Raw genomic sequence first — 19,612 nt, forward strand, 5'->3', positions numbered from 1 at the left:
CCTATTTTTTGTAACAGTTTTATAAAATAAATAAATAAAATTAAGCTGTGTAACTATTTTATACACAAAAATTGATGTAAAATATGTCATTATATTATATTTATATGAATCAAATTGAGTGAATTTTATTAAAGTAAAGTTGAAATATCTTTATTAAAAGTTTTGAATTTTGTTACGTGACGGTGCGAGAATACAAATTAAAGTCTCCGTTAACTGCCAACAGTGGAAAGTAAAATCAGCCACCAAATGCTCGTCACGCATATTTACTTGTATCTTGTGCATTACCAGTTGTACGTTAGTTCCCCCTTCAACCATAGTTAACTTCTCTCTTCTATATATGCTTCCCTTCACCGATACTCATCTCTCTCTGTGTATATATTAATATATATACGTCTGTGTGTGTGAGACTGAGGACTCTGCTATCTTACAAAACAAGAGACAACAGTTCCAAGCAATCTCTCTATCCTCTTTATCTCTTTCTCTTCCCTATAAATTAGGAGGAAGAGAAAGACGATCGAAAAGGACCAGTACTGGCCTGGTTAAGGAGTTTTGTACCCAGTCAACTCAGAAGAGGAAATCGGAAGAAGAAGCGGAAGCAGAAGCTTATGAGTTGGTTGCAGAAGATGGTTTTTCCTGTAAGACGTGTTTGGATTGCCGTTGCTGCGCGTGTAAAGTCCCGTAACAATGGTTAGTCTCTCTCTCTCTCTCTCTCTCTCTCTCTCTCTCTCTCTCTGTTTATGTGTTTTTGTACGATCTGATTTCTGTAATGGATATACTAATCGAGTGATTTTTTTGGATTGCGATAAGTGTTTGAACTTCAGATTTTGTCAAATGGAAGAATATTTAATTTCGAAGACACAATCAATTTCATTGAAATAGATTTTGAGTTTTGAAAATTTAACCGACGCTCATATATTTATGGTTGTATATTCATTTTGATAATTACTGATCGAGAAAATCATAGGGTTACGATTAGTTCCTTTTTACCAGAACGGAAGAAAATCGAGTCTATGAAGTGAAAACTCATTTTGATTTTGAATACGACGTTCAAGAGTTTATTGCTCTGTAATATATAAAATGATTATGATGTAATTCATTGATCGAGCTATTTGTGAGACTGTGAGAAGCATTTGAACTCCAAAATTTTGCCCAATGAATTTCGATGTTTGTAAAATTAATTTTGATTTTGAAAATTTAAGCGATGTTGAAGGCTTTAATTCATTGATTTTATAAGATCATGACAAGTATCTGAACTTGAATTTTATCAAATATTTTAACACGATTCTGATCTGAAAAATCCCATCGGTGCTTTTGGATTTTAGTTGTGACATAAATTCATTCCAGATTTATGATTTGAAATGATATTTAATTTTAATATATTGAAATTGAAATAGTTGAATATAGTTATTGATGGAGAATAGAAGCTCGTGATTGAGTTGAAGGCATACACTTTTCCGATGAAAACTTTAATGCGTGTCTACGTGCTTTAATGGTGGTTTCTTACTTTCTTTTGCTATCATAAATTCATAATCATATTCAAATTGGATTTCCCTTTCCCTTCCATTTTCTTTTTTTCTTTTTTGGAAAATGAAAACCAAATTGTTCTTGAATGCTCTAAAACTTTACCCAAATAAAAGCAAGAGAGATGGTCTGCATTTTGCATACATTCTTAAATTAAAGTTATTTATTAGATTTTGTAATTTCCTTTTTGTCTAAAAATATAGTTTAATAGAATAATTTGATTATTTGGATTAAAGCAATGTATTTTTTGTATCTTATGAATGATTAAACGTGTCGATAAGCAATATTAAAATAAGCCTATATCTAAAAATATTATATATATTCTAAAACATCTTAAACAAATATTCTTACATTATTTTGATAACAAGACAAGGCAGTTTTTATTCAAAATCACAAATCAAATCACTATATTAAATTGAGCATTTTTTTCATTTCTTTTTTGTATTTTTGTCTTTGGCTAATTTTCATGGTGCATATTTTGGTAGAAAAAAAAAAAAAAAAGAATTGAAGAATTATATGGTTGGACAAAGGTCACCTTTTTCCAGAAGCGGAATACAAGATTATTCTTCGAAAACTATTCTTGTTTTCATCCGAGAGTTTTAATTATTTTAATATATTTATCCATCATTCAATTCTAATTAAAGAAAACAGCTTTTTGAGTGCTCATCATATCATATTGCATATAAAATATGTTTTATTTAACAATAAAAAAAAGTAGTGTCGTCAAAAAATTAAGGAGTAGAAGCTAAATAACGTATCGTTTTACCCTCGAATCCAATTCGTTTTGACATTCTGATAAATAGTGATGTAACTGTGACATCTTTTTATATGTGAAAAAAGTTTTGTAAAAATAAAAGGAATCACTCTCAAATCATATCCTAAAATGATAAGGTTGAATGTAATTAGTGGCTATTAATAACAACTAATATCCCGAAAAACATTTATTTATCCATAAAATATCTACAAAGATTCCCATTAACGATTCGCACTCATACTATCGATTTGCTGACTTGTAACTACACTACTAACTAACAACCATTTTCGATGCCCTCACCTAACCTTACCTTCATAACACTCGCACACAATTAATTAATCATTTTTTTTTTTAATCATTATTTTATTTTTGAAAGTTTGAGAAAATCAAATAGAAAAAGAACGACCACTTACAAAAACATGTCGTTTGTGTTGACCAGGTGGTGGGCTATTGAAGCTACACGATGACATACAAACATGTGGATACGAGGATGTACAAGTGATGTGGGAGATGCTTCATAGAACAGAATCAGAGTTAACATCAAACAGTCGTCGAAAGCGCAAGCCTAGATCCTTCTGGAAGATCTTCATATGGCAAAACAACAATACTTGCTCTTCACCTTTCTCCATAGACCATGCTTAATTAACAACATCAGAGTCGGTGTCTCCTTACTACCTGAAACAAAATATGCAAGAAAAAAAAACGTACAAGTACGTTGATATAATTAGTATGACTTTGATATGTATCTCGATAGGCTATTGTGATTCGAGTGACAAAACTCCATAATAGCCAAGTCGTTTTTTTGTAAATATATCATGCCTTTTTTTTCAAGATCCAAATCAAGTCATACATAAGAAAAAAACATTACTTGAATAAACAATGTGATGTCTTACTCTTTAATGGAATTATGGAATCACTTTTGTTGTTGCCAATTGCCGAATATGTTCTTGTGTAAACTCCGCGCACCATAACAAGTTCGATTAACAATAACTTAAAAGGAGAGCAAAGTTGTTTGAATTTGATATTTAAATCAATTAGCGATGAAAATACACATACAAGAAACCTCGGAGGAGAAATTATTCCTTCAAAACTGTTCTAAATTAAGCGATTGATTAAATTACACACAATGCTAATCATACAACATACCAACCAAATGATATATAAAAAAAACATACATCACAAATTTATATCATTCCTCAAAAGCCTGCGTGCATATCTTCTCGAGCAATAAAGGCCAATCTTCACCGAGCTGCCGAGGGTTAATCTCCATGGCAACCCTAAAGTCTAACAAAGATATTGGGCTTATCTTAACGGGCTCATGACCTAAACGGGCCCCATTAAGTTCAAAACATGACCGTATCAAACCCTTCAAATAAACATCCAATCCGTTATTGATCGCGTTGGCGCAATCCACAGTAACCCCTTGAAGGCCTTGTGTTGCGGCAATAGGCTCCATGCGTGCCCTCAATGTTATTGTATCTAACAAGTTGTTGGTGTCTGAGACACCAACATATTTCGTAGGTGGGGCCTTGCGGGCCCCACCTATACTGACTGGACAGTAAGGAATTCCAAGTGGTGCATGTAGTGGAATCCTACTGGATACCAATTCATGTTGCGGTTGTTTGATGAGTTCTTGATGATGTTGCACGGGTTTTCGAGTATCAATGGGTGATGAAGGGGAAGAATGATTTGTCTTCCCATTTGGCTTGAGAGCACTTCTTCGGGATCCTGTCCTTATCTTTCGTTGTGTTGGTGACAAAATGTCTCCATTTGGGAGAGCAAGTGGACTTGAAGCCCGGTTTGCAACCGGGTTCGACCCGTTTTGGATAAACGGGGCATCCGAAGGTTTCGTATTTCCAAGAGGGACTTTTGTACAAGCGTTTCTTAAAATCGAACGAATTAACTGATTATGAAGCGGAATACCCTCTCTACCAACTGTTCTTACACAAAGTTTATCAAATTCATCTTTGCTTAACTTTAAATTCAAGAATCTATTCAAGTAATCAAAATATTGCTTGGATCTTTCTGGTCCAAGCTTCCTGATTATCTGTTTTTTCAATTCAGTAAGATTGATCCATGAATGCTGCTGTGGTGGTTGCATTTCTCAACACAAGAAACTAAAGCCCCTAATTTAAGAAACTAAATTAGGGTTTTGGTCCATCTACAAAATCTCATTTTCCAGAAGAAATTCAATCTGTTCAACGACAGCCCACATAATGAATAGCCAAAACAGATCATGGAAAACCCTAATTAGGTTTTCAGTAGAGAGGAAAGAAGCAAATCATGAGTTACGGTTTCTAACTAACTCTCCCTCCAAAACGAAGTTCCCAAATTATTCAAATTCCAATCCACCAATACATAAACCCTAACCTCAATCGCGTCTACATCACACGAAATTCCTTAATTTTAAAAAATAGATACCTCCTTCGAACTCCGAGTACAGTCACAAATCAACATATTAGCAATCTCCCAATTCCAATAACCTTTCTGAAACTATGAATAGAACTCAAAATGCAACAAATTGATCAAACGATTGACTCCGCAGACTTCCGAAGAGAAAATTTGGTATTTTCATACACAATTGGGAAGCAAGAGGACAGCGATTGGAGAGATTTAAGCTACTAATGAACTTTAACAAGAAACAGAAATTGGTAAGCCTGACCTTTTTGCATCTCTACCAAAATTGAGATTCAGAAACCAAAAGTACTGGCTTTCACAATCTTCAAACTCTTTTGATCGTTGGAACCCAAGCTGATTTCAATAGCTTTCAATTCTCGCCTCAATTTTATCGGGTTTTTCTTCTGCCTAAAAACTGCTCCGCCGCATTTAGGTTTCGCCGCTGATTTTTCTACCTGTGGCTTTGAATCAGAGCTTGAAGGAGCCCTCGTTGTCTCTCTGATCGCGCTCTCCTCCGATACACTCTCTCTCTCTTCTCTTTCTCTCTCTACTTTCTCTTTCCGACCTTCTTTCGTTTATGAGTCTGGATTACCAATAGCTTTTTGTTATTACAAACAAGCCCCTTCTCTTTCGATAAATACATATCATCACCCTATTATTTTCTACGAGTCAAGCCATTATTTGGATAAAATCGAATTATCCAATTGCACAATTTGGATTTCACTATTTGGTTCAGATATTTAGGTTTTTGGATTGGATTTCATCAAAACCGAATTATTATTTTGGATTTAGTATTGGTTTGATTTATGAAATAAAAACCAAATAGTCCAAAAAAACCAAACAACAATTTATTATTTATTTATTTTTAATATATCTATAATTATTTATTAACTTTATAATTTATTTTTTTTAAAAAATTCAAAAAGGTTCACATAATAAACAATTTAATATGCATTTTCTCTCAAAAGTTTTTTATCTATTAAATATTAAATTATAATATACCTTCTTACTAGTTGTTTATAAATTTTAAATCACAACTAAACAATTTATTTTTGCTTCTTCGTTAAAATTTGGATAATATATATGTTGTTTTAAATTGTTCTGACTTTTGAAAACCGAATTACAAAAACCGATCCAACCGAATTGTAATTGGATTGGATCAGATCGGATTAAAATTTAGTTTAGACAATTTGGATCCATATTTTGAAAACCGAAATCAATTTGGATTTACTTAATTAGTTCGTATCAAACCGATCCATCCAAACGAACACCTCTAAGCCCAAGTTTAGGCAATACATAATATAGACTAAATGGCGTTAAAAATATATCGTTTTGGTAAAAAAAATTATTGATGCATAGTGGTTTAATTTTGGATATTTTTTTATATCAATCAATTTAAAAAGAGTATTATACCATTTATATATTTTTTATTTTTTTATATTTATGTTAAAATTTTTGATTAATTAAAAAAAATTAAATATCCTTACACTTTTTGTTCCTACCAATCATCCTACACATTTAAATGATGACATGTGTCATATTGGTATACTAAAATATCATTAAATATTACACATGTTACTATTTAATTGTGTAGAGGATATGTAGGAACAAAAAGTAGAAGAATATTTAATTTCTCATTAAAAAAGGCTCTCACCTCTCTCTCTCTCTCTCTCTCTCTCCCCCCCCCCCTCTCTCTCTCTCTCTCCCCCTGCCACCGATAAACTCCTCTTCTTTCTATCTCTTTTCAAAAAATACATTATCTTGAACACAAGAACACATACACACTTTCAAGAATACCCATACATCCCTCTCCGCCTGTTATCACCATCCGCCGCAAACCACCTCCATCCTTGCCACTCTCACCTCCGTATCTCCTTCCTTAACCCGATGAACCTTTACCACTGGCAACCACACTACCGTTCATCGACTTTCTTCCAAAAAATCCTACCAGACGCCTTTATATATATATATATATATATATATATATATATATATATATATATATATATATATATATATATATATATATATATATATATATATATATATATATATATATCAGAAAGCCCAAATCTCGTTTGCGTTAGAGTTTTCAGAGGTTGTTATTGCAGGAGGAGCACCACGATTCTTATGGGAGCTAGGGTTTTTAAACCACCATAGTTGGCATCTTTGTATTCTCCAAAGCTAGGGTACACAAAGCTTAGCCGCCACCAGATCTTGCCACTTCGCCCATAAGAAGTGGTGGTGATGGAGGGTTGTCTCGATGTAGATGTTGCTTTATGATTGAAACAAGTTTGGTGGTGCAGGTTCGAAGATTTGATGGCATAAGGTTTTGCAAGGGCTGAAATGGAGGTAAACATATGTGAAGTTAGGGTTCCAAAGATGGTAATCTATCAGGAAATGTTACTCCAACAATGTCGGTGCCAGTGAAGTTAGAGCTGTGGCGGTGGTGTTGGGAGAATGGCGTCCACACACACACACACAAACACACACACACATACATACACACACACACACACACATATATATATATATACAGAGAGAGGGGGAGAGGGGGTGGGGTGAGATTTTTTTGTTTTTTTAATTAAAAGAATAAGAAATTATTTAAAAGAAGTTAAAAATAACTATTTTAGAGGCATATATGTCATTTTAGGTTGGGTATGAATCAAACTGCAAATGAATGACAACCATAGAGACCAAAAGGATACTAAATATTCAAAAGTAGACCTCTCATACACTATTAATTTTTTGTAATCAAAACCATATATTTTTTTACAACAAAACAATGCTCTAATATCAACCTATCACACCCCCGAACCAGACGGCAGAAATGTCCGGGGGCTCGTGTGACTTTGAATTGAAATATCATCACAATGAATATATATGAAACATAACATCATCATCACCATGCATTACAATATTATAACTAACATCGTTCACATCAAGTATTATGTTTGAATATTACATGCCAAAAGTTCTAAGTATGATAAAACATAAATATAACAAAACGTCCATTAAATCGATCCATCGAACCTGCATCAACGGTTCCCTGAGAATACAAGTTAATTTGAAAAGGTCAACATAAAAATGTTGGTGAGTTCATAAGCATCTTTGTGAAAATGATTTGGATTATTCGTAAAACCCAGAAAATCCGATATTTTCTGTAATCAGTTTAGTATGTTTGTGTCAGATCTCGTATTAATGCATGTGTGTTATTGTTTATTAGAATGTATAAAGATAATGCAGAAAACGTGAAGAGAATGTCCCCAGACAACCCGATGTTGTCTGTAATAGAGAATGTTGTCGTACCAAACCTTGAGGTTGAGTACTAGTACATGTTTGTTCCTGAGTAATCCAAAGAGAAAAGGGAATGTCCCCAAACAATCCGATGTTGTCTGTAATAAATAATGTTGCCGTACCAACCCTCGAGGTTGAGTACCAGTACATGTATGTTCCTGAGTAATCCAAAGAGAAAAGAAAATAATGGTCTTCCGTAAATTTATAACGTTAATTCCTCTAAATGAGTCGTTACAACCATACTTAATAATGACAATTTTGCTTGTTTTAACGTTTGGAAGACGCCAACTTGTTTAATGTACGGTTTGTCACCTAGACTGGACTAGTCTAACTGTAGCAAACAACTCAGGTGTGATGCGTCACCCCCGTATAGATCTATACACAAGCTCACGCTCTCCCTCTAAGAGACTCTGGTTATAACTACGGTCTACGATCGTACACTCAATAGGTGTCAACCGACAAAACTCACTAGATCCTTAATCGAATTTACGCAAAGAAAAATGTATAAAACTCATTCCAGGCCCAATGAACCATGTAAGTGAACCACTAAGGTATCGCTAAACATGTAAGTCATTTCAAGGCCCAATAGGAACGAGATTTATATAACATGGGCCCGAAATATATGTAAACGTACAACTAAGTCCCATTTTACATGTAAGGTATTTACAGACCCAAATAGCACGAAAATAGTATCCAAGGTCCGTAGCACATGTTAACGAGTCAATGAGGCCCAATAAACATATAAATAGTATTTAGGACCCATCAAACATATAAATGGAAAAAATTAACTCGTTTATTATTTTATTGCTAGTTTAGCCAAATTATTTACCAAAATAACATAAAAATCCCACTTTTTGCAAAAATGATATTCTTGGCCTAATAAGCCAAAAATTTACAATTAAGGCCCAATCTTAGTAAAAATAACACTTTAGTCCAATTTTCGTTCCAAAACTTGTATTTATGGCTAGTTATTGGTAAAATAACATTTTTAACCCATTTTCGTCAAGAATATCATTTTTGGCTTGATTTTTTTTGAAAATACACATTTTTCTGTTTTTTTTTCTTCTGACCTGGTTGTTGGAAAATTTGTACAAAAATCATCTTAAGTCGAAATTTGAATCCATAAACTCTGGAAGTTTGGAAATTTTTTCTACTTTGTTCACAAATTTTCTCATAAATTTTAATGGCCTCCAACCAGTGTGAAGTTTCTCACCTTCACAGGCTGGTCCAAGATTATTTCAAATATAATAGGCAGTTTTGTAAAATTCGCCAAAAATTGTAGAAAAATCGTATGAAAACGTGATAGTAGTCATTTTAAAGGTATAAACCTGAACTTTTTGCATTTAAAACAGTTTTGAAATATATTACCTTTAAGGTGGTCAAAAAAGTTCGATATTGGACTAAAACTTTTATGTCAAAGGCTGATTTTTGAGTTTAAGTTATCCATGTGTGTACACAAAACTTGTTTTTGCTATTTTAAGTGTGTAAAACCCCAGATCTACAAGTTTACATGTATTATTTGATAACACATATTTTTCTCAAGGTTTTTATGAAGATCGAAGTGATAAACTTCATATTCTTAACATATTTTTAGATTTATGAAGTAAACAACACATAAACACCAAATAATTCATGAAAACACACATAGTCATGCATATACACAGAGATCTACACAAAACAACTTGTATTCTCCCCTAAGACAAAGTAAAAATCAAAAATAGGGGGTATGAACTCAACTTTGCTTATTGTGAAGAGATTTTGGTCGTAGCAAGCTTCTTGAAGAACTTTAGAACTTAGATGGCTCTAAGATGCAAGATTCACGAAATGGTATGAGTTAGGAGGAGGTTTTTGAAGAAATCAAGAAGCTAAACCATGGATCTAAGCAAAAACTTACCAATGATGGTGATATTGGTGAAGGATCCTCTTGAAAGCACCCCAAATCTCAAAATTTTAATGGGAGAAGGAAGAGTTTTTGAGATGATTTTTGAGAGGGTTTGAAAATGGAAGTGTGTGTGTGTGTGTTCCTTTGGACTGAGGGGATGAGAGGGGAGAAGAATGAGGGGTTTGACTTATGAAGGGAATGATAGGAGTTGCCTAGATACATGATATTTTTGCATGGATGCATGGGGAGTAATACTTAGATGCATTGTGGGTAATCTTGAGTTGTCATCTTCTCCTTAATCCTCCCTTAATCTTTTTTTTACACATGGGCCAAGAATAGACAAATGGAATGAAGGAAAAATAATTTTTAGGCTCAATCCTTGGCTTTGATCGAATTTCATAGACTCAATAATATTTTTGTTCGGCCCATTGGGCCTTTAGGAGTGTTCACGGCCCAATGAAAGTCCCTTAGGTAGTTTTCGGCCCAATTGAGTAAAAGAAATCGAGTTTATGGCCCATTAAGGTGATTCGAGTTGTTATGGCCCAACTTGGCCCAATAGGAATAATATGAACCATTTTAGGTCCACATGGCCCAATATGTTAAGTTTTATGAATGTGGGTCCATTTACAACCCAATTAGGGTTTCTAGATCCAAAATAGTCGAATTGAATGCTTATTGGTCTGTTAGGCCAAATAAGAAAATCCTAGTCCATAAAGAACTTGAACCAGGATTTTTAGGATTTTCAACTCCCAATTGATTTTCTGAAATGTTTTGCATAGAGTTTTGAACTTAAATTATGGATATTGACTAAGTTCGTTGTCATAGAATGAACATTGTGCATGATATCAAGTTAGAGTTACAAATATTATCATAGATGGCGTTTACATGATCACAAAATTTCCTGGCTAAAATGCCAGTTGTGACACGTTAGGCAACAAGAAAAAACATAGCATTTGCAATGTGAGCAAAAGACGTTGGAGACAGCAAACCGGGAGGAGGCAGACCAACGACAAAACAGGAGCAACAAGCCAATATAAGGCTGATCGTTAGTAGTAGCAAGCCAAAAGAAAAAACGTGTCTGATTAGTGAGAGAGACAGGACAGGTCGACAAGATCCAGTCAGAGCAGTGAGAGCGTCGAAGAATGATCATAGTGAATAACTGAAGCAGCGGAGAGAACGTGATTCCAGAAAAGAAACGAGATAAATCCGGTGGGTAGGATGCTAGAAGTGTGGGAAACATGTGGTAGGGTCAAAACCCTAGCTTGATACCATGCTATTTTGGTAAAAGCCTCCTTAACCTAAGCTTTGGTATTGCATATATATATATATATATATATATATATATATATATATATATATATATATATATATATATATATATATATATATAGGGTAAAGTGAATATACCTAACAACCTTATATAAGCTTAGGTACCTAACCACATCATACTACGTAATTTTGTATCATATTTGCATTGTAACCACCCAAAGTTCTTAAAATTCAACCTCATAACTTGATTGCTTCCAAAATCTTTGGACTTTCACCATTATCTTCCTTCAAATGACGTCTTTTTATCGGAGACCCCCTGGTGGGCTTCATATACTGCGTTACAAATCAAATGGTGTAGGAAGAATATAATGGTGAATGTCTGAAAATCTTGGAAGTAAATCAAGTTAAGGGTTGAAGTTTAAGAACCTTAGACGATTGCAATGGAAATATAATGCAAAACAATGTAGTATAATGTGGTTAGGTACCTAAGCTTATATAAGGTTGTTAGGTATATTCACTTTTCCTATATATATATATATATATATATATATATATATATATATATATATATATATATATATATATATATATATATATATATATATATATGGCAACAGATGGGATTTTGACCCTGATCCAATCTAAACCCATATAAATTATATGGGTGTGGAGCGTAATTTTTTACTGTTTACCAGTTAATGACCCATACCTGCTAATCTTTTTATTAAAAAGGTCATATATGGATCATCACCGACTCACTCAGTTTATAACCCGTTCCTTATAAATTTTAGAATTATACAATTATATTTTATACTATTTAATATTTATTTTTAATTCCAATCGAACGTCTAAAGGGCAAAGGCCAAAGAAAAAACCGGTTTTACCTAGGACTCGAGAAGTCAAGTTCTAGACTTCTAGATTTCCATGAAGAATTATAATTTCATTCAATTTATATTCATCAAGAAATCACCAATTTCATTTATAAATCAATAGAATCATTCATTAAGAGGAAGAAAGTTTAAAACTGCTATTCGATATCACTACGATGAGAGTCATAAATCAATCAAAAGTTATTGCGATAGTGATTTTATTTCCAATCGAAATTCCGTAAATAAATAATGTCCTATTCTAAATCAACTTTTATTTTATTTAAAAAATGTTATTTTTAGCATTAAGATATAATATCCATCTTTTATTTAAGAAAAATTATTTTAATAACAAAGTCAAATACGTTTGATTATTCAAAAAAACATATGAGTTACGGGACGGGTTTGGACATCTATTGATTCAACGGATAAATGTATGAGTTTAATTATTTAAAACCCTATGAGTTAGAGAGTGAGTTTGGGTTTGGGTTTGAGTTTGGATTTTGAAATTTGTTAAAAGGGTTTGGATAAAGATTGATTCGCTCCAAACCTGCTCTATTACTAAGTTATATATATTTTTTTTATATATTATGTAACAAGGTTACAATGGGTCCCGAACTATACAAGAACATAAAAAAAATAAAATAAAATAAAAATAAAATAAAAACTATATTTAACATATATAATTTGCTTTACAAATGGTAATATCTTATTGTAAATCACAGTTGATCATGATTCAATTTGTCAAAGCCTTTACAAGATTGCATTAATCATCGATGAACACTTGTTCACCGATATATATGACTATAGTCAAAGATGCACACTTTTTTGAGGTTTTGAATCACCGATTATTGAGTTGTACGAAACAAATGGATGGTTTTCTAGCAGACCTTCATACTGGCTTAAAACCATGTCTTAAAGCAGCTTCCCAAACCAAATCAATCCGGTCTACTTCAATTGCACCAACTTCATGGTGTGTCCAACCTTCAAGAAGATGAACGATCCCACCCGCATGACAAGCATGAACCACACCTCTTTCCATCGTATACTGCTCAAACAATGTGCAGAAAAGAAAATACAAATGTCAATCTTAAACTAAAAAATTAACATTATTTTCAGCAATTAAGGGTAGCAGCAGATGTGGTGTATATATATATATATATATATATATATATATATATATATATATATATATATTAAGCTAGATTTGTCTAGCTTTTTACATTACCTCGCAGACGCCTAGGCCTTCAACATCAACAGGAAGCTTCATGGCTGCAAGCTTACTATACGTGCAATCTCTTCGGAATTCAAACACAGGTGGAACCACAAACTGATGAAAATGTGTTCCTGGTGGTGCCCAATTTTGCTCACTTGGAGTGGTCCATTTTCCCAGAATCCAAGTCTAGTTTAATTCACGAAAATCATTACATTACATTAGTAAAATTTCCTTTTTACCTATTACTCGACTATTAACAAATATATATAGATATCACAATCTAACCTTGCACTGTTTAGCTGCTTGATACTTTGTCACTTGAATCAAAAGATTTCGGTTATCCAGTGGAATTTCTTTCCGAATGCTTATAAATCTTTCAGTGGATTGAGTAAGCATCTGCGCAACGAATGAAATTAAATAACCAAAAAAAAAAAGATTTGCTTTTACAAAAAAAAAAAAAAAAAAAAATGTACGTACCAAGACTCTAACTCTACGACGAGCTAAGTAAATGGCGATGGCCCTTCCAAGCTTAGAAGTAGCTCCTGTTAAGAACACCTCTTCAACATCTTGAGGAATCTCGTTCAGAATAACAGCTGCTGTCAAAGTGTTTCCATGGACTACTCGGACTTTAAGATCCGGATGTTTCATGACAAAAAGTTTCCCACCTCCATTCAAAGCTTCATTCTGTAACACCGCAACAAATTCGCTCAAAACACTTTAATTTCTTTCTGTTAATTAATAGATGTTGGATAAAGTGTTTTCTTCGTAAATAATGTTTAAAAATATTTGAGAAAATGACATATAACAAGGGCAAATATATAAAAAGGTTAGGACTTGTGGAAAGCCTCGTTATAAATTTACTAATTACTATATCAATATTTGTCCTTGTCCAGTAAAATCAACACATATATAACACAAAAATATATCATTTTCCTCTCAAAAACGTGTTTTGTTCTTATCATTTGATAGAAAACATGTAACATGCATGCTTCCTTCCAGTATCATTATATGATTAAAGACGTTTCAACTAACCTTGTTCAAGGCAGCGAGGCTAAGGACCTTGACACCAATCCTATCGGCCTTTAATATAGCTGCTTCTATTTGCCTATTTATGCCATCTTTTGCGGAGGGTAAAAAATACTGCAATCATAAAACAAATATATATCAGCATATATAATCCAGTTTTAGTTCAATATTTTACTAGAACAATGAAAACGCGAACACAATTCTGGCTTAGTTTATGCCAGTCATAAATTTGTACTCTGTATATGGAAAGAAGTTGCATAGTACCATGAACCCAAATCTTGGCACGACCCAACTCTGAAGTAATCTTCCTCTAAGATGGCAGAAACTGAGCAAGAAAGTTTTTGATTTAGCCCACATGATCAACATCACCATGAAAGCTACTGGCCAATGCAGGAAGAAGATAATATTTGTCGCGTATGGCAATGAGCTGCATGATCTAAAAACAAATGGAACATGCATTGACGACATGACATCAACCACATGTGCAAGAAACACAAATTCTGGTGCTTTTGCCTTCTTGCCTACAGAATGTACAAGAGAAACGTACATGTATTAAGGAATTGAATTCATGTGTAATCTCGATTGAGTACTCTCGACCTTCAAATGTATTTTTAGGGACCGTAGTTTGCGTATTGATTACGATGTTTAATGTGACTTAATTGTTTGGTGACCCGAATGGATCTTGACCCGACCCTACTTCTGGGAGCACGACCCAATATAGATAATTGGACGGATAAGTGGTTGGGTAGGGCTACAGTCTGACTTTTGAGAAACAATTGATAAAATTTCAAGATCTTTAAGGTGTTGGTGACGTGGCTTCTTTATGACCAGGACTAAACAAAAAATGGTGTTTAGGGATTAATGACAAGAATTACAAATACTAATAGGTAGGGGTGATAATTATGAGAGGATACGACAAAAAAAATGAAATAGGAACGAAACTGAAATTTGAATTCTCGTTCGTGTCGTGTTCGTGTCAAGTTTAAAAAACACGATATCGTGTCGTGTAGTATTTGTGTTTAAAATTCGATACAAAATTGACACGATTTAACATTTATGTGTTTTCATGTTATGTATGATTAAATATTAATTAGATAAACTAATTCTTATTTTATGTTATCTTTGTCACGACGTGTCGTGTTTATCATTTTTTAATTGGTTCGTTTTCGTGTTAGTTACTAAAAACGACATCTTGTCATGCCGTGTTCGTGTTAGATAAAAATATGACACGATGACCCGATTTGTCACCCCTACTAATAGGCAGTACAAAATACAAAATGATCATATTTTTTATATATAACACATAATAACTATTAAAGCATGAAATGGATTTACGTTTACGTCTTGGATTATTTTTTATATAGGTACCTTTATAAAAAATAAAAAATCTTGAAATTAGAACATTTTTTTTTTCAAATGATGATATATTATAAAACAATAATGTTATTTCCCAAAAAAGAGTTCAATTGCTTTTATTTTTTGTATTTTACGATGGTTATTTTGTGTTTTATATAAAAAAATTGGTAAATTTGTTATTAGACAAATATTTTGGTATTTTTGTGATTAACCTTTTTTGTTTTAATTTGGATATGCGTTATTTACAAAAAGTTTCATGAAATACCGCTTTTCATTTTTTTTTTTCTACACTAACAAATTACGTGCATACCCTCCCTTAGCTATAGATCTGCCCATGTTGACTAAAACTTTAAAAGAGTGCAATTTTGAGATATCATCAAGTTATGGCCTCTTTTATGAACCCATATATAGACTAGCTGGATGTCAAATATAGCAGCCATAGACTTCTTAAATGATTAAAAGAACGATGTACCTTCGTTTGAACTTATTTCTCTATGAAGATCCCAAGAAATTTCATTCATGGTCTTTCCGAAAACATCAAAAAGAGGCATAAAGAGGCAAAAATTCGTCTTCATCTCTCTGTGATGTAGAAAATGGTACCTAAAAACAGTGAAACATGCAAATGAACAATAATCATACTTAAGTTCTTAAGGCTCCGGTGGTTATGCATATGGTTTTCGTTTGGATTAATCGGTTCGATATGATTATATCAAAAGAATCCAAAATAAGGTTGGTTGATTAAAACATAGATCCAAATAATCAAAACTAAATTCAAATCCAATCCAAACCAACCAAACTACAACTCGGCTCAATCGGTTTTTAGTATACGGTTTTCAATAATCGGCATATTTTTAAAAAAAATATATAACTAAAATATTAGCAAATTTTATAAAAGAATAAAAATATTATGTAATTTTGACTCAAAATTTATAAACAACTACTAAGAAAAACTATGTTACAATCAAATATTATTCATATAATTTTTTCTAGAAGAATTGTATATCGAAGTATTTTTTTATCGGATGAGACTTTCTATTTTATTTAAAAAAACCATTTGATAAATTAATAAACGATTAGAGATATATACAAAAATAAAATAATAATTATTATTAATGAGTTTTTTGATCTCTTTGTTTTTTATTTTATAAAACAAAACCAACTCAAAATTCAAAATTATAATTTGGTTTTTCTAACATTAATTCAAAAATGCTAATATCCGGACCATATATCTAATCGAAATTGTCCAATTGTCCAATCAAAATAGTGAAAACTCTGCTAGTTACACAATTAAGAATATGACAGAACAGAACAGAAAACAAGAAAACAAAACATAACAATCTTATAGTGCATTTGGTATGCATTACTTAGGGTGCAAAATCTCTTTCAAAAAAAATACTTAGGGTACGAAACTTACGTTGGTGTATAAATAAGATATTTAAGCATAGGCACGGTTTCGAAGATGTGATGAGGAACAATTTCAATGTTACTATGCCCCATACATCTAAGGAAATCAAACACCAAGACATAGCCATAGAACATGATGACTGAACCATGTCCTATCAAAGTACTCCCAAGAATTGGAACTCCCATTATCACAAAAAGTAATAAATGCTCCAAAAAGGTCGCATGGCCGGCTGCATCAAAAGTGGTTAAAAGTGCAAGATTAGATAGTTAGAGGGAGATGTTTTATAAATAAAAGAATTTTGTGGGGTCGGTTTAATTATGTTCACCTGTAAATGGATGGTTCACTGTAGAACTATGGTGTAGCCAGTGATAATGTTGGAAGAAATATGGTGAATGTAATAATCTATGAAGCCAATAATATAGAGGTTCTGAGAGGCCAATATGGAAAATTACACAAAAAATAATCCCATTGGTTTTCCAAATAGGAAGATTGGTAATTGATGGATTGATGAATGAGAGTATTGAAGCTATAGATGCTTCAAGTATGATGAAATTATCCCTGTTAATCATAGAGAAAAAGATGCACTCAGTTTCATCAAAAACTTGTAAAGATAATAATATAAACCGGTGTTTGTACGTTTTGAGCATAATCATGTGACATGATATAGACATATATATCATTTTTTATGACGTTAAGTAATTCATAAAATAAGGGTATAATCATTTTTATGGTGTTGAGTGGTTTGAAAAATATATTTTCTAGTTAATTAAAATCATAATAACTAAAAAACATCGTGTCATTAAAAAATAAATATATAAATATGGATTTTTTATTGCAAATTTTCATGTCATTCATTATCTAAATTCTAAAGTAATAAAACATCGCAAAAATTAATAAAATGGAAAACAATCGCATTTCTTCAAAAATTGTCATGGACATAATTAACAATTAATTTTTTTGTTATTTCAATGGAATGGACAACTTCAGTTCTTACCTATAGCCTATAGCATAGTAAAAACACTACCTTACCTAACAGAATACAGAAGGATTTAATAATGATATACGAGTAACTTTATAAATTGATTATCCAAAACAAATTATCTTATCTATAGATCGATAGATAATCGGGTTATCGAAACACCATAATCACTTTCAAAACACATTTCAAACACCCGAATATCATCAAATATATATATGAAGGTAAATGAGATATATTACCAATGCCATTCTTTGTCAATTTGATCAAAACCAATGGCTTTTTCACATAATCGATGATTTCGATTAAGAAAAAGCATGTTATTATGCGAACTCCACAGCTGGTGCACAAGTCCTCTTAGTGAAGACAGTATTAGTATATGCAAACACCAACTGTACTCACTGTGCTTCTTTTCATAGATTCTTGAATAAATTAACTCAGCAAGAAGTGGTCCAAACAACATATACTGTTTCAACCAAGATTTTAATGTCATATCAGACACAAAAAATATGCAAAATCCAACATCAAATCACATGAATATTTTCAAGAATCATCAAAGAAAATATCAAGAAATATTTTATATATATATATATATATATATATATATATATATATATATATATATATATATATATATATATATATATATATATATATATATATATATATATATATATATATATATATATATATATATATACCTTGAAATTTGATATATTCTCCCATGGCCAACCAGACAATGGAGCTCTCTTTTTCCCTGAAGAACAAACCCTCTTCTCATCTGAAAATGTTTCCATTTCTCCAAGTATCATTTCCTTTTGGGTTTCCGTTTTCTTGAAGAAAAGGAAGCAAAATACTGCTGCAAAACCCTCTTTTTCTTTCTTCTTTTTGGTTTTTTTTCTCCTCTAGCTATAAGACTTAGAAAGCTTGTTGTTCTTCTTGGAGGACAATTGAGGACTATATATATACACTTATAAATATACATATACATATACATACATAATACACGTATATAACATTCAGGTGATCTGCATAGGTACACGTGTCATGGTTTATGAAATGAAGGAAATATGAGGATAGAAGTTAAGGGTGTCAATCAGGTAATTAAGACTAATTGGAAGTATGATACAACAGAGGGAAATAATGAACGGGTGGATATGGAGCCATGGAGGAAGAAATGGAAGGATCGAGGGTGGTGCCGTGGTGGTGGTTTTTAGTTGAGAACTTGAGATTGTGGGCCTTTTTGTATTTTTGGAAGTTTCCTCATTAAAACTTTGCAATTTGATAAGTCAAAAACTTAGCTTTGGCGAATACGGTGACGGGTGTTATAGGTCGGTTAGGCAAACTTTTTATTTCAAAGTCAAAACGAATCAAATTCAAAAGTGACGAAATTAAACCGAAAACAAAATTTTAGGTTAGTTTAACTTGATCTTAAAATGAAAAACCGATTGTTATAATTTGTATCTATAAATTATAATATTGGAATCTACATGAACCATAACACCCGAAATTTTTACATAATAAAATAAATAAATTATAGTTTTGGTTCCTATAGTTTGGTCAAATTTACATATTCAGTCAAACATTTGAAAATTTGATAAGATGCATCTGATTATGATTTAAAGAAATTGCACTGAAAATTTTTAA

At 32.2% G+C, this 19,612-nt stretch overlaps 2 protein-coding genes across 2 annotated transcripts; both read right to left on the reverse strand.

Annotated features, from left to right (window-relative positions):
* Positions 1-3,283: 3,283 nt before the first annotated feature.
* On the reverse strand, positions 3,284-5,260 carry LOC145029437 (uncharacterized). The gene has a single exon (XM_078977968.1). It carries the CDS (start codon positions 4,374-4,376, stop codon positions 3,465-3,467), a length of 912 nt encoding a protein of 303 aa, XP_078834094.1. The 5' UTR covers positions 4,377-5,260; the 3' UTR covers positions 3,284-3,464.
* A 7,376-nt stretch (positions 5,261-12,636) lies between these two features.
* LOC145029449 (very-long-chain aldehyde decarbonylase CER3-like) lies at positions 12,637-18,918 on the reverse strand. The gene is made up of 11 exons (XM_078977974.1): positions 18,667-18,918; positions 18,208-18,431; positions 17,315-17,547; positions 16,999-17,218; positions 16,057-16,184; positions 14,493-14,749; positions 14,235-14,342; positions 13,680-13,886; positions 13,488-13,598; positions 13,215-13,388; positions 12,637-13,034 (listed from the first exon to the last, which is right to left on the reverse strand). The coding sequence occupies exons 1-11, from the start codon at positions 18,775-18,777 to the stop codon at positions 12,879-12,881; spliced, it is 1,929 nt and encodes a 642-aa protein (XP_078834100.1). The 5' UTR covers positions 18,778-18,918; the 3' UTR covers positions 12,637-12,878.
* Positions 18,919-19,612: the final 694 nt, after the last annotated feature.

Source organism: Lactuca saligna, chromosome 1 (assembly GCF_052625555.1).
Source record: "Lactuca saligna cultivar CGN05327 chromosome 1, ASM5262555v1, whole genome shotgun sequence".
In the NCBI taxonomy this organism is placed as follows: domain Eukaryota; kingdom Viridiplantae; phylum Streptophyta; class Magnoliopsida; order Asterales; family Asteraceae; genus Lactuca; species Lactuca saligna.